Consider the following 15,492-nt stretch of genomic DNA (forward strand, 5'->3'; position numbering starts at 1 on the left):
TGTGTGGGAGCGGGGGGAGGGGGATACACTAATTTGAGGATTCTAACACGGAGAGACTCTGCTGTCCGCAAAATTCCCCACACTTGTCGTGCTAACAATGCCAAGTTAAAAAGCTCGATGTTCTTGAAGCCTAAACCACCCATATACTTTGGCATCATGAGTAAGGCATCTCCCAGTTATACCCGGTGAGGTTTTCCGTTTACCTTGCTTGCTCCCCCACCAGAAATCCCTGACTAGGCTTTTTATCTTCTCACAAAATCCCTTTAAGTTTAAAAACAATCATTGAGTAGGTTCGAAAAACCCGGCCATTGATTTTATTAGCGCACCCTTCCCTATTGCACCCAAGATATGTTCAATCCACCCTTGTATTTTGTTCCAGACCCTATCCTTCACGTACTTGAACATTCCGTTCTTATTTCGTCCCACCTCAGAAGATAGATCAAGTTAGCGATCATTAGGAGTTTTTTGTTTAATCTCAAGTGCAATTTTCATTGCTTCCCTCATACCTTTTGGGCACCCTTTAATAAAATGAATTGAACTCTTGGACATATCAACAAGTTGGCCCGATGCCTAACAATATATTGAGTACCTCCCCGATCTCGTTGCTCCGATGTACTAGCCTTTGCAAAAAAAGCAAGTTGTCGTCTGCAAATAAGAGATGATTGACAGAGGGTGTTGTGGCGCCACTATGATGCTCGATAATTTTTCTGAATTTCCTTGCTCCTCAATAGGCAAGACAGACCTTCAACCGCTAGTAAAACAAGTACGGGGAAATAGGCCAGGCGAATTTTCTATATGACGCTCGTTGCGTTGGGTTGTTGTTATTTCACACAAAGCAACCAACGAGCAATCGAACTGGGCTAGCCCATTTAGTCAAGTTATGTTTCTCCGGTTTTCCTTGTTTTAGGAACTTTCTAGAAGGTTTCAGTTTTTAGGAACTGATCTATGTTTTTTTTTCATTTTTATGTTTTTCTTCACTGGATTTTATTGGTTTTATCTTTTAATTTTTCTGTTTTTTAATAAAAAAGTCCACTTTTTTTGTTTTAAATAAAATGCTCGCACTTCTAAAGAAATGTTCATGTTTTCAAAAAATGTATACTTTTTAGAAAATATTCTAAATTTCAAAAAAAAAATTAGGTTTCCAATTTTTTTCCAACTTTCGAAAATTATTTGTATTTTCTTATAAATATGATATTTCAGAAAATATTCATGTTTTTGTAAAAATATTTGGAAATTAAAAAATTTCGATTTTCCAAACAATTGTGTTTTTTCAAGAAATGTTCGGAATTCAAAAAATCTTTATGCTTTCAAAAACTATTCAGAATTTTATAAAGTCCACGTTTTCAAAACCACGGTAGGGATAAACTCAATTACTTCGGTCCGTGGTTTTGGTCCGGCCCATGCAGATCCAGTGGTGAGAAAGGAGGAGAAAAATGAGCCCTCGTTTGGGGATCTGCTGGAACTGGGCGGCCCAACTGAAGCCCATCGGTCCAGCCCACGCACGCACCACTTTCACCCGCTAAACCCTTCCTCCTTAAAACCCCTTTCTTCCTCTCCCTCGCCGCCACGGCGCCGCTTTCCGTTCCCGCAAAAACCCTAATCCCCCCCCTCCCCCCCCCCCCCCCCTCCCCCCACCCACCCCACCCGCCGCCATGTCGTCGACGCCGCCGGCCGTCGCGTCCCCCGCCTCCGAGCACACCAAATCCAAGAAAAAGAAGAGCAAATCCAAGGACGCCTCCGCCGACCCCGCCGCCGCCGCCGCCGATACCACGTCGCTGGCGGACGCCGAGGCCAAGACCGATGGGTACATGATCAAGCCCCAGGCCCTGGTCCCGTCCCTCGACACCTCCACATGGCCGCTCCTCCTCAAGAACTACGACCGCCTCAACGTCCGCACCGGCCACTACACCCCGCTCCCCTCCGGCCACTCGCCGCTCAAGCGCCCCCTCGCCGAGTACCTCCGCTACGGCGTCATCAACCTCGACAAGCCGTCCAACCCCTCCTCCCACGAGGTGGTGGCGTGGATCAAGCGCCTCCTCCGCGTCGAGAAGACCGGCCACAGCGGCACGCTCGACCCCAAGGTCACCGGCAACCTCATCGTCTGCGTCGACCGCGCCACACGCCTCGTCAAGTCGCAGCAGGGCGCAGGTAAGGAGTATGTGTGCATCGCCCGCTTCCACGCCGCCGTCCCAGACACGGCCCGGGTCGCTCGCGCGCTCGAGTCCCTTACTGGCGCTGTGTTCCAGCGCCCGCCGCTCATCTCTGCGGTCAAGCGCCAGCTCAGGGTGCGGACCATTTATGAGAGCAAGCTTCTGGAGCATGATGCCGAGCGCCACCTTGCCGTGTTCTGGATCTCTTGTGAGGCCGGAACCTATGTCCGGACGCTCTGTGTGCACCTTGGGCTGCTCCTGGGTGTCGGTGCACATATGCAGGAGCTGCGCCGTGTGCGGTCAGGTATCCTCGGAGAGCAGGACAACATGGTCACCATGCACGATGTGATGGATGCCATGTGGGCACTTGACAACCACAAGGATGAGTCTTACATAAGGCGTGTGGTGATGCCGCTCGAGGTAATTCTTACCAGCTACAAGAGGCTTGTTGTGAAGGACTCTGCTGTTAATGCTATCTGCTATGGTGCCAAGCTTATGATTCCTGGGTTGCTCCGGTTTGAGAATGACATTGATGTTGGGGAAGAGGTTGTTCTCATGACCACGAAGGGGGAGGCAATTGCCATTGGTATTGCTGAGATGCCCACTGCTGTTATGGCGACTTGCGACCATGGTGCTGTAGCGAAGATCAAGAGGGTGGTGATGGACAGAGATACATACCCAAGGAAGTGGGGACTTGGTCCGGTGGCACTTAAGAAGAAGAAGATGATCGCTGAGGGCCTCCTTGATAAGCATGGGAAGCCAACTGAAAAGACCCCGGCTGAGTGGCTTCGTAATGTCGTGCTTCCTACTGGTGGTGATGCGATGATTGCTAGCCTTGCAGCTGCTCCTGAGCCCGAGAAGGTGAAGGTGGAACAACAGGATGTGGTGCCAAGTGAGCAGGTCAAGGAGAAGAAAAAGAGGAAGACTGATGAGGATGATGTGACTGCTTCTACACCTGCAAAGAAGATGAAGGTGGAGGAGGTCACTGAGGCAGTGGAAGGGGAGAAGAGTGAGAAGAAGAAGAAGAAAAAGAAAGACAAGGGAGAACCAGGATCAGCTGTTTCGGAGGCAGTGAAGGAGGAGAAGAGCAGTTTGTCTGATGAGGAGAAGGGTGCCAGCGAGAAGAAAAAGAAGAAGAAGAGCAAGGAAGGCGGTGATGATGTTGCTCCAGAGAGTGCGGAAGTTGAGAAGAGCGAGAAGAAAAAGGACAAGAAGAAGAAGAGCAAGGAAGGTGGTGATGATGTCGCTACAGAGAGTGAAGTTGAGAAGAGTGAGAAGAAAAAGGAGAAGAAAAAGAAGAAGAAAGACGCAGAGGAGGCGGCACAATAGGTAGAGCTAGTAGTTTACTTCGGCTGGTCATGTTATTTGGTTGCAATTGTGGGCGAGTTTGAGCTACCTGTTTTATTTGCCCTGTACCCCTTGCAACCGTCTATGGTTTCGTAGGCCTAATGTACTATCGTTAGGTTGCTGCCATTCACCTGAAATGCTGGTAATTAGAGAGATTTCCCATTAAATTTCTTGGACAATGAAGCTTGTTTGCTTTATCTGTTATCAGTTGATGCAATTAATTTTGCTCCTATCTCGTTTTAGTAGTCCACTCTACTGAGATATCTGGCTTGCTAATCCCATCAATCTGCTGTTTGCTTATACTTAGCTGAAGTAGGAGTTCACCAGTCCTAGTATTTTCACCACACTGATGTGAGAGCATGCTTTCATATGTTGATATATATACATGCTTGCAACCATACAGAAACCTATCATCATTCTGTGCACTGAGTCTTAAATTCTATTAGTGGCATATATATGTTTATGGTAGGACCAGAAGATATATGCGTGTTCCTGGCATGGTTATTGAAATATTGATTTATCCTGTGTAACACAAGTGGTATATCTGTGGTGCATAACAGCCTAGTTCATCGTATTATTGTACTCATAGAGGCTGCGTCAATTAATTCGGATCGGAGAGAGTATGTTAGTTGGTTTCAATTGTGGGGAGTTTGAACTGCCTGTCTTGCTCTGTACCAGTTGCAACCGTCTATGGTTTGGTAGTCCTAATGTAGTATCTTTATTATTAGGCCACTCAACTGAAATGAGGCATGCATTGCTTTATCTGTTTTCAGTTAATGAAGTGAAATTTGCTCTCATCTCACTTTCGTAGTCCGCTGTAGTCAAATGGCTGGCTTGCCAATCTTCAATCTGCTGTCTGCTGATATTGTTAACCTTACGTAAGTAGAAGAAAGTCTAGTCAGAACATTTCGACCACGTTAATGTGCGAACTTCATTTTCTATGTTCCCAGGCATGTATTCCTGTGTCTGTTACTCCCTCCGTCCGGAAATACTTGTCATCAAAATGAATAAAAGGGGATGTATCTAGATGTATTTTAGTTCTAGATACATCCTTTTCTATCCATTTTGATGACAAGTATTTTCGGACGGAGGGAGTATCTGTTAATTCAATGAATTTTGTTCTCACCTCATCTCTGTTGTCTGCAGTCTACAGTTCTGATATTTCTGTTTTTTGGGGCAATATGATCTGCCTGCTGTTATTCTGGAGCCAAAGTGAAATTGCTTAGTCCATGTGAATGTGAGAACTTAGTTTCCTATGTTTGCATACATGCTTACATCACCCATGAGTCAATTTTTTGGCCCTGAAATCATTGTCTGCACCGAGTCTGAAATTCTCCGAGTGACATGTTGGATTGAATTTGCCATTTTCACTTGTTTGGTAGATGCAGCTCGGCATGTATTGTGTTCCTCTCGGCTTGGTCATACCAGCATTTGTTTTGCTGTTTAAAGTGCTGTATGTGTGGTGCATGACAGCATACCTGATAAGATTGTTATACTCCCTCCGTTCATAAATATAAGTCTATGTAGAGATTCCACTATGAATCACATACGGATGTATATAGATGCATTTTAAGTGTAGATTCATCCGTTTTGCTCCGTATGTAGTCCACCCAGTAGAATTGCTACAAAGACTTATATTTAAAGACTTATATTTAGAAACGGAGGGAGTAGATGGCATGACCAGACCAGGCGTATTTTCCTTCGGTATATATATATATCTGGCGAACGTCCATTGGGGGTGAGATCCCAGCGAACGCCCCAGAGCCGTCTGGATTTGACGGTGGCGGTTTTTGCCAAACTCCCCGCAAACTAAACAAATTGCCATGGCAGTTTGGTAAAATGCCAACCCCAGCCACATAGACTGTCATCCAGGGATTGGCGTCTATTTTCCTTGCATTGAGCTGGAGAAATAGTTGTCATCTTGCTTTTTCAGCTATTGTGAACTCCTATGCTGCGAAAGTATATGCCTGTATGGAGCTGACGTTTTCTGGTCTGGTTGGTGCGCGCCCTCTATGCATTGTTTTTATCTTTTGCTGTGCGACGTTTTCTGCAATGTTATTTTTTTGGAACCTTTGTTGCTTTTAAGTTCAACTCTTAGTTGTTGCCTAGCCTTCGGATTTGCTCAAAACGACTACGCGGTTCCTCACCCAGTTTCAAGCCATCCTTTTTCGCCAAGCTTTTGTTGGATCTTCATCTTCATTCTTCATTGGTGATAGTGGCGGTCTCGACGGAATTGGCAATGACAATGACGTAAAGCCACTTGGGGTGCGCATTCAATTCTAACCAACAATACATGAAATGAAAGTGCTTCTTCTCCGTCCTAAAGAACAATGTGCATAAAAGACCTAGAAAGAAAAGACACGATCAACAAGTTGTATATCCATTTGACCAACACATAGAGCATGTCCCGTAAAATGACCAACACATGTTGCATACCGGGTAAATGACCAACACACATAGAACAACAAAAAACTTACGAGATCTTGGAGTGCCGCACCATTTAAAGCTGCGGTACTTGTTGGTGGCCTCTTGAATGGCGTATCATCCATAAGTGAACAACTTCTAGTTGCCGTTATGGATCACTTCCGTGATAAGGATCATAGTGCTTTTGCTCCTGGAACCAAACATGCATACTTGTTCAAAAGTTCCGCCCCTTTGCTCCGTGCCATAAATTAGATCAATGGTTGTGGCCAATCACACATCAACCAACAATTCATCATCTTTCATGTTGAAAATTTTCTCCCCTCATCTTTTTTGGGTCGGCACCCGGCGGTCAGAAGTCGTCCGGATCACCATCTAGTTGTTGGTCGGTGTGCGTCTGCTGCGGGTCCGACATCAGAGTGTGCGTCTGCTGGATGTCCGACTTTGGCTGGGAATCGTCAACTTGCATGTCTTCATGGCCGGCGCTGTCGTGAATGATGTTCATCAGTGCCTCCTCATCTGTCGTCGCACTCGGTTGAGACACTCCGACAAACAGAGACCATGCACCAAAGGGTGAGGGAGACACATCCAACATTCACGAACGGACAAGCGCCGACGACTGACTCACTGAGGCTCTGTGAAGGCGTAGTCCCTATTAAGGTCAACGCTGAATGACACTTGATGGCCGATGGTGACGGTAATATCGGCTAGGGCGGTGATTGCACGACTGATACCAGTCATGCAACACACTTTTTTGCGGAGGAGGTGCTGGGTGAAGATCGTCGTCATAGCGTTCTCCCTCTTCTTTTGTTTGCGGCGGTGGGTGTTGCGTGTCGCCGTATTGTCCTTGGCCACCGCCAACCGGTCCTCCCGTTCTGGCATGACGACGACCGTCTCGATCGTCTCCATTGCAGCGGTGGACGACGAACAACCAAGAATTGGGTGGTGGGCGGCGATGAACAGAGCAGGGCAAGTGGGAAATGTCAGGCCTTTACGCGGAGGTAGTGGTGGATTTGTCCAAATGCAGAGGCTCTACCTTCGTTTTGGATGGGTACTGGGTGTCGAATGCCCCCCCCCCCCCCCCCCCCCTCCTCGCTTTGCTTTTGGTTTACAAAATTTCAGACGTCTAGACCAAGCCGTGAACATTTGATGCACGCCATTGAATGGCCAAAAACATGCAGATAACACGGTGCAAAACATTTACGAGGGATTTGATGAACCACGTTGGAGTTGCCCTAATCCCCGTTGGAAGTTGGAGCAAGTACGCTTTCTATCCCTTCCCAAGAGATTGTAAATACCCATGACCCGTGTCGAGTGTGCGTCTAGAACCACGTCTTGGTGAGATGGAGGTGCGTGGGCAGATACAATATTTATGGTTATGAATTTAACTCATGATTCCGATGTTCCTAGGCGTTTTAAGTTAAAAACTACGTAGATTAGGCTGGCGTGTGGCGCTGGTACACGAGTCATATTTTTGCATGTTTTTCCTGCCGTGCGTACCACCCATTTTTCACCGCGCGTACATACCGGCACTAGGCGCCAGGGTGAGCTGTGAGGCCTTGTGCGCCACTCGTGACTCTGGCACTTGTCCTCGTTGCCTCTGGAAACGGTATTGGAAGAAAATGAAATATAATCTCTAAAAAACGAGGATCTTTGACTTATTAGTAGAAAAATAAAGTGGAGAGATGAGAGAGAACGCGCTGCAGCCACTCCCACTGCGAAACGTGACGGACGCTCACCGGTTCCCCGTCCGTGATTTCCTCCAATCCTCCGTCACATCCGTCTGAACGAACTTGAAACTTATCCAACGCTACAGCACGGGGAACTCGCCAACTAACAAAACCAATCGGATGGAACGAGAATTACGCGAGGAACGCTCGAGAACAACTGAAAACTTCCCCACCAATCAATTGATTGATTAATTAATTAATCAAAGTTCAAAGTACATGGACGACGAAAATGCGCGGAGGAACAACACAAGTGGATGGATGGATACACTACACTGGAGAAGGGAAGGTGACAGGAGAGGAGGCTAATCATCAAGCACGGACAACAACACAGATGTACAACAGCATGAACACACACATGTAGGCAGGCAGCACCATGAACCGTGGCTCGCGTCTCGGACAAACGGCTTGTACCAGACACAGAACAAGTTCGACATGGATCACCTGGCACAAAGAAGAAGCAGAGCAAGCAGGGGTTAGTTCAGGATTTTCCTCGCAGTTCTCTGAACCAAAAAAAAAAGATGGTTCCTCTGTTTCTGGAACAGAGATGGAACTGGAAGTAACAAGAGGCTGCCTCTTTTCGATTTGCGAAATTCGTTTGCTTGGAGGATGCATCATTTTGTTGTGCTCTTAATACGGCGGACTATATTTGTTTAGGTTTTTTACAGTACAAATTGCTTTTGTAAATTCTACAGAAGGCTCTACTGAACAGAAAATATAACCGAGAATCATGACAAGTTCCCCCGAGGTGCATCGGTGCATGCATACCTAGAGGCAGAGGTGAGGAGCCCCTCCTGCAGTCCTACTTGGTGATGACCCAGACGGCGTAGATGATGCCGGGGAGGTAGCCGAAGAAGGTGAGCAGCAAGCAGATCCAGAACTCGATCTGCAAAACCACGTTCAGCAGCACCACCAGCAGTCAGTTACCCAGCTGTCGACGGAATCACGCCAGCTTACTACTGTACGAAGTAAAACATGCAGCTAGGACGGGACAGGAACAGGGACAAAGCTAGGTCGGGCGCTCACCCCGCAGGCGAACTTGAAGAAGACGCCGAGCGGCGGCAGGATGATGGCGAGGATGATGTCGATGCAGTTGGCCGTCCCCTCGTCCGCCATCTTCCTCGTTCCTTCTCTCTCTCCCTCTCTCTCGAAGCGTCGAAGGGAAAGCCAAGGGAGATGATGTGAACAAGGAGGGCGAGACAGGTAGGTGGAGTAGAGTGATGTGGTGCTGCGATGCCCTGACGACGAGCCCGAGATTATAAAGACGACGAGGCGACGGTTGGCGAGGTTTACGTTACGTGCCCGGCTCGTGCGGCGGTGCGGGCGGGCGGGCGCGGGATGATGCTCCCACGAGCCGAACCAGCAGGGGCCGGGGGTCGGATCATGTGGGAAGAATCGGATGCTACGGCGGTGCCCTCGTGCGGTCGCGCGCCCGCTTCGCTGTTGGTTCGGCTCCAACGGCCGGCGCCGACCCGCGTGGCTCCGTGCCCGCTTTCCCTGCATGCACGCGCCTTTGTGAACTTAACGTTGAAGGTTATCTGGACTCGCTCCGCGTGCTACCCTCTCAGCCAAATTTGACTGCTCAAGAAACGACGTCGCCATGCACTTCCAAGAAATCGAAGCGGGAAACAAGGGGCGACAATGGTAAACAACCCACCACCCTGTTCGCCTTTGAAACGGAACGAAGTTGGCATGACAGCAACGTCTACCGGACGCACGAAAAGCCCCCCATCATGCCACAGAGTAGAGCAGGCATCCGGGGTGGGTGCACCGGCAAGATCTCTTTTGGACTGACGGGACATTATTAGTTCTTAGTGTTTAGTGCGATCGCGCCATTACGTAGTTGTAGTAGTAACAGCTAGCAGGGGTCCATCCATGGCCTGTTCCCTCCAGAATGGTCTGAAGCTCAATCAATGATGCAAGAGCTCTGAGGCCGGGCTACCAACATTGGAGACCACTTGTTAGACGCCTTTCTTTCGTTGGTGTAACGTAACGAATATGACAACTGAGCTTAGCTAAGATCGCATTATGACCAGAGAGAGCTACGCGCGGGATCAGAGACGACCGAGGGCTGTTTATTCCGTGGCATGTTCTCATGGATCTAGAGGACGGTTGGAATAACAAGTAAAGTAAAATGCATACCTGGAAGATCGATTTATTGATGCCTCTTGCATGTTCTCTAACTCAAAAGTCTTTGGTGCCTCGCCTGCAGGGCTGAAAGACAGAAACGGTGTTGCTTTTAGCAGTAATCATCAGTTGACATTTGAATATGATGATGTTTACAGTGCAGCCAGCGTAGGATCGAATCAACACGATATGGAGTTGAGCTAGTAGCACAACTCAACATCTCGCCGGATGATTTCAAATGCCGAAGTGGTCTTGGCTGGGGGCATGTGCATACCCTGCTCCTGCTCCTGCTCCTGCTGCACACCAAGCCATCGCCCATGAATGGGGCCAGGCCAGACCCCTACTGCAGAAACTGGGCTCCCCAGCGCCAATGTGCTGCACAAGTCCAAATCATGAGCCAGTGAATCATCAGATCAGGCAAACGTCCAAGCCTCTTTCTTGCAGCAGCACCTCAACCCTCACTGGTGAAATAGGACAGCCAAGCAATTCATGAGCATGAGCATGAGTGAATTCAAGCAGCGTCGGTGGCCGCAGCGTGAAGAGAGGGCGTGGGTCGGCACCTCATAATCAGGAGATCGTCCTCATCTGCCCTGCCCACATGGATGTGCGTGCCACTCATTCAAGCTCCATCCCCGAAGCCCTGCACAATAGAGTAGGACGTGCCGGTTGTTTATGTTTCAGGGAGCCAATGATCATCAGAGCTTAGGCTTAAACAAATGCTAACCAGTCTAGTAACTAGCTGTAGTTTTTTTGTGAAAATGTGCAGATCAAGACTCCAGAACATGTGTTGGCTAGCTTCCATTGCTTCCTCCGGTATATCTGCAGCTGGCAATGCTGGGGGTCAGCTGCCAAGAGCAACATATGATTGACCTCAGAGGATAAAAATTGAAGCCCTCTAGTCTAGGGTTGATCATAATTAATGTCGGCTATGTATATAAAACTGAGAATACTACCAGATTCTGTGGCGGAAGATGGTTACCGTTGCAGGAAGGTAGGCGGCCCAAATCATACCAGCCATTGGAACTTTCGGAGTTGGTGTGCAGATGTGACCTGGATAGGATAACGATGCCCAGTTGCTTTCATTTCTCTCTTGGATCTTGCAGGTCAACCTGTCAAACCTTACACCATAAGGAACTAAATAAATTAACAAATGGCGATAAAAACAACAGCAGTGGAAAACACAGTGATTTCGCCTGCTTAGTCCTCGAAGACAACACTAGTTGATCCACGAAATCACTTCAAGAGATGAAAAGTCACAGAAGCTCTACTTGAACAGTGGGGTCATACAAGATACTCCCTCCGTAAAGAAATATAGGAGTGTTTACATCACTAAAGTAGCGAAACACTCTTATATTTCTTTACAGTGGGAGTACAACTCTCCAGAAACAAGTAATAAGATCAAACAGCGACGTTTCTGCTTTCAAAAGTAAGAAACGATAGGAAGTATGTCAATGCATCGCCGCCACGGACATAAAAGTCAGTAAGTTAGCAGCCTCTTGTCCCACCAATTCCTGGAAACAGAATGGATCTAACAAAAGCTGTAATAATAGGCCAACTTGCTGTCCTCTGCATATACTTCAGACAGCAGCAACAATCAGATAGGCAGGGAATCCACTATCTGATGTAGACATGCGGTGAACCCACTCTTTTGCCTAGGCTCAACAATTCCACTGATTGATCATCCTTGTGTGTATGTGGTCATACCTTGAATCAGAAGAGAAATCTGATTGCTTTACGTAATCCACTTTATTCTTTCTGCCTTTGGCGCTATTTGATGGAAACATTGTCGCTGCTGTATGATAGCAATAGGTGAAGAGATTTAAGCACGAGCATGCTTTGTAGTATGCTGAACCCTGTGACGAGAGAGGCTACATTTAGATGCCTGGCCTATGTGTCGCCCGATCTAGTTGCCGCGTCTGTGGTGAACAAGCTTCAGAATCATGGTAAAACTGATATTTTAAAGGATCATTTGTTAATTCAGATAGTTACCGGAAGGGCTTCTGATTTTGCCCTCAGAATCCAATATGCATAGCCCCATATTTTCTTATGAAACATCGACATCTGGAGTTCTGGACGTCAAACTTGGACTGGGCTGTTGATGTTTCTTCCGAACACTACATGAAAAAAAAAACATTGGGTGTCACATAAAAAGAACTTCAGATTAGTAGATCGGGAACTGCGATTGCCTGCGACACAAGTACAAAAGTAAGAAGTCTGACTGCGCTGCAACTCTGGAAATCACCTGAGCTCAGAAGTATCATTTTGTTTTGTTCCCTTATAATGATTTATCATGCCATTAGCTGTACATTATAGTAACAGAGTACTTGGTGAAGTCATGAAAACAATCCTGCTAATTACCAAAGAAAATGTGCATAAGAACAGATCAGGTTGCCAACAGAACAATAAGGATTCAGGGTACTAAGCAATCCAGAAAAAATAGTTTGCATACCAAAACAGGCCTGTGAAATGAAGACATTCAACATGTTCTATATGAATCCTGATTCTAGTCAAAGAGAATGAAATGTGAAGTTCTAACCTTAAACAAATTAGCACAGCCTCTGTTTATTCAGTTATAACTACACAATAACTAGCAAAAGGTGCATAAGACTGCAGGTACGATGCAGCAATGCACTAATGAGTCCAAAGAAGTACAATGCACTAAATATTCTCCAGTTCACCTTTTATTCGCCTGTATCCACAGATATGGAATTGTTTCTATGAAGAAAATCTTCTAAGAGCTTGCTGAAGACAGTAGCTGTTTCTCTGACATACGTTCCCACAGGCTCGACATTATCTGTGCACATCAGCAGTTATAAACTTGTATTCTATATCCATCACATGGGACAAATTTAACCATAAGGTTTTTCCTCAAGTTCTGAATATTGGCAGTATAGATGACAGCCTGACATTTTTGGAACGCCTATTCAGGTGTATTTTCCTAACCAAACCGTTAGTGCTTCTCTTGGTTTAGTAAAAGACTGATTAATATATGCGATCCACAACTTAGGGTCCGATCAACTTAAAACAAACTGTTTCCTGTTATATTCTTCAAACTCCTCTCTTCTATTATGGTTCTGATCTTCGTCACATCAGACCACATTCCAGCATCAGCATACATATTGGACAGCAAAATATGATAGCCAGGATCACTGGGGTTCTTCTCAAATATTCTGTTTGCAACTAGCTCAGCAATGTCCATTCTGTTATGCACTCTGCAAGCCCCCAAGAGGCATCCAAGAACATCTATTTCTGCCCCTTCCCGCAAACTTGAAATGAACTTCCAAGCATCGTCAATTTTCCCAGATCTGCTGTAAAGATCAACAACACATGAGTAATGCTCCTTATCTGGGGAAATGTTGTAGTCTTGTAACATGGAATTGTAAAAGTGCAAGCCCTTCTCAGTAAGGCCTGCATGACTGCAACAAGATAGTAGAGCCACAAAAGTGACTTTGTCAGGAGCAATTCCATCTCTCTTCATTTGATCAAATACCATTATGGCTTGATCTTCGTGGCCATGCTTTCCCAAAGAAGAAATCAATGTGTTATATGTAGCAGTATCTCGCTCTGTCATCAGCTGAAAAATATCCTTGCCCTTTTCTAGGCAACAGCATTTGCAGTACATATCTATAAGTGCGTTACTGACTGAGCAGATAGAACTCATATCATGCCTAACGACATAAGCATGTAGTGCCTTACCCTGGATGAGCCTGGAATGGTGATTGCATACTGGAAGAACTGAAATAACAGTCACATGATCAGGTTTAAATCCTACTTTCTGCAGCGCCCTAAATGCACACAGTGCAGAATCTGTATCCCCATTCACACCATACGCTGCAACCACTGAATTCCATATGACCAAATCTTTCTTTGGAATGAGCTCAAATACGGTTCCTGCCTCCCTTATGAATCCTTGTCTACTGTAGAAGTCAATAAATGCGCTCCCTAGAAACTTGCTCTGTTCAAGTCCATGTCTTAAGGAGAAGCCATGGACCTCTTTTCCATGCCTGAATAATTTCAGGCCAGAAAGACTCGGAAGTATACTTGCCATGGTATTGGAATTTGGTTTTAACCCTGAAGCAACCATTTCAGTAAACAAACTGACACTCGCATCATACATCCCGTTCTGCGAATACCCCGCAATCAATGTACTCCAAGAGACGACATCCTTGAAATCGATAGAACGGAACAAGTAATCAGCCATCTCCAGACAGCCACACTTGCAGTACATATCAACCAGAGCATTTGAAACAGAGTTATCATCAGCAACTCCACATCTTACCGCGCATCCATGCAACGCCGTTCCAGCTCGCAACTCTTTCACCCTGCCACATGCTGGAATGACAGTGGCAATGATCACCGAATCAGCCGAGAACCCTTCTGATCTCATCCTATTGAACAAACTCATCGCATTGAGCCAATCTCCTGCATGCACAGCTCCTCCAATCATCGCAGTCCACGCGGCCACATCCCTTTGCTGCATGCTCTCGAACACACTCCTCGCCTCGCCCAAACACCCACACTTGGCAAACATGTCCACGAGCGCGCACTGCACAAACACATTGGGCTTCGCGTCGTCACGAGCAACGCCTGCCTCCATATGCTCTCTTATCATCCGGCCCTGCTCAACCGCTCCGAGCGCGGCACATGCCTTGATGACGGGCGGGTACGTGAAAGCATCCGCCGCAACCGAGCCATCGTCGACCATCGCCCAGTACGTCTCCAGCGCCTCGGAGAACCGTCCGGCGTCGACGAGGCCCTTGATCGCGGCGTTCCACGCGAAGGAGTTCCTCATGGGCATTCCGTCGAGCAGGCGAAGCGCGTGCTCGATCTGCCCGAGCCTAGCGTACACTTGCACCAGCTGAGCGGAGAGGACCGCGCCGTGGCGATGGCCGCCGACGAGCACTGCGGCGTGCAGCAGCCGGGCCTCGGCGAGGGCGGGGCCCAATCGGAGCCGGAGGAGCAGCGACGCGTGTGAGGCGGGCGAGGCGTCCGCGTGAGAGCCGCGGCGATGGGCGGCGGAAGGGGAAGCGGGAGCCTTCGCTGGCGAGGCAGGAGAACGGAGCCGCCGTTTGAGCCCGTGCCCGACGGCGGAGAAGAGCATCGAGGGGAGCCTCCGGCCGGCACCGCGCGTGGTCTGAGCCCAGAAGCCCTCCGTTAAGCTTTTACTCCATCGGATACCGTAGGAGGTTCACATATTGTGGGGAAGGCTCGGGTTTGTTTTCAGAAATGCGGACTACTACACATACGTACGGTATGGAAGGCTAAAATTTTGTTAAGACTAATCTATGGAAGGTCCAATAATTTGACAAGGATTCAGCCGTATATAAACACGCAGGAGGACGCAGGTTTAGAGCAATATATCCATCGCCATTGGCACGGCACTCGTTCGTTCGAACTGATACTCGCCTCGATCAGATCTTCTCCGGCCGGCGACATGGAAAACCAGCACTCCGCCATTGACATCGCCGCGGACGAAGACCGTCGGCGGCGGCGAAGAGAGCGCCGCGCTAGAACGGCTGAGGAGCAGGAGGAGGCGGCTTCCATGAAGGGCTACAACAGGGTGTGTGCAAATTTACCTGCAGCGTATGCAAATTTCCGAATAGCCTGTCTCTAATTCATGCCCATCTTCTCTTTTACGGCAGGCGATATCCTTCTTTGGCTATCTCTTTCTGGAGGCTGGCGCCGTCTTTCACATTATACGGAAACTCAAGGGCACCCCG

The 15,492-nt window shown here is 47.7% G+C and overlaps 3 protein-coding genes across 4 annotated transcripts; 1 reads left to right on the forward strand and 2 right to left on the reverse strand.

The window, feature by feature from the left end:
• The first annotated feature begins 1,627 nt into the window (after window positions 1–1,627).
• On the forward strand, window positions 1,628–3,732 carry LOC123051942 (H/ACA ribonucleoprotein complex subunit 4). Its single transcript, XM_044474956.1, has one exon. It carries the CDS (start codon window positions 1,653–1,655, stop codon window positions 3,477–3,479), a length of 1,827 nt encoding a protein of 608 aa, XP_044330891.1. The 5' UTR covers window positions 1,628–1,652; the 3' UTR covers window positions 3,480–3,732.
• Window positions 3,733–7,803: 4,071 nt separating this feature from the next.
• LOC123051945 (hydrophobic protein LTI6A) lies at window positions 7,804–8,952 on the reverse strand. Its single transcript, XM_044474959.1, has 3 exons — window positions 8,672–8,952; window positions 8,414–8,531; window positions 7,804–8,089 (listed from the first exon to the last, which is right to left on the reverse strand). The coding sequence occupies exons 1-2, from the start codon at window positions 8,759–8,761 to the stop codon at window positions 8,448–8,450; spliced, it is 174 nt and encodes a 57-aa protein (XP_044330894.1). The 5' UTR covers window positions 8,762–8,952; the 3' UTR covers window positions 7,804–8,089; window positions 8,414–8,447.
• Window positions 8,953–11,018: 2,066 nt separating this feature from the next.
• LOC123051944 (pentatricopeptide repeat-containing protein At4g33990) lies at window positions 11,019–15,324 on the reverse strand. Of its 2 annotated transcripts, none has more exons than XM_044474958.1 (4): window positions 12,451–15,324; window positions 12,015–12,119; window positions 11,762–11,886; window positions 11,019–11,625 (listed from the first exon to the last, which is right to left on the reverse strand). In XM_044474958.1, exon 1 carries the CDS (start codon window positions 14,871–14,873, stop codon window positions 12,792–12,794), a length of 2,082 nt encoding a protein of 693 aa, XP_044330893.1. In that variant the 5' UTR covers window positions 14,874–15,324; the 3' UTR covers window positions 11,019–11,625; window positions 11,762–11,886; window positions 12,015–12,119; window positions 12,451–12,791. The 2 variants fall into 2 exon arrangements, with proteins under 2 accessions (XP_044330893.1, XP_044330892.1); XM_044474957.1 differs by having other exon boundaries at window positions 11,019–11,688.
• Window positions 15,325–15,492: the final 168 nt, after the last annotated feature.

The sequence above is a fragment of the Triticum aestivum genome, chromosome 2D (genome assembly GCF_018294505.1).
Source record: "Triticum aestivum cultivar Chinese Spring chromosome 2D, IWGSC CS RefSeq v2.1, whole genome shotgun sequence".
Taxonomy (NCBI): domain Eukaryota; kingdom Viridiplantae; phylum Streptophyta; class Magnoliopsida; order Poales; family Poaceae; genus Triticum; species Triticum aestivum.

Bases quoted from the DNA above. Each gene is read 5' to 3' on its own strand.
- LOC123051944 (XM_044474958.1), bottom strand. From the start codon at position 14,873: ATGCTCTTCTCCGCCGTCGGGCACGGGCTCAAACGGCGGCTCCGTTCT.
- LOC123051945 (XM_044474959.1), bottom strand. From the start codon at position 8,761: ATGGCGGACGAGGGGACGGCCAACTGCATCGACATCATCCTCGCCATC. The intron at 8,532-8,671 runs GTGAGCGCCCGA...GTGGTTTTGCAG, and splicing joins TCTTCAAGTTCGCCTGCGGG to ATCGAGTTCTGGATCTGCTT.
- LOC123051942 (XM_044474956.1), top strand. From the start codon at position 1,653: ATGTCGTCGACGCCGCCGGCCGTCGCGTCCCCCGCCTCCGAGCACACC.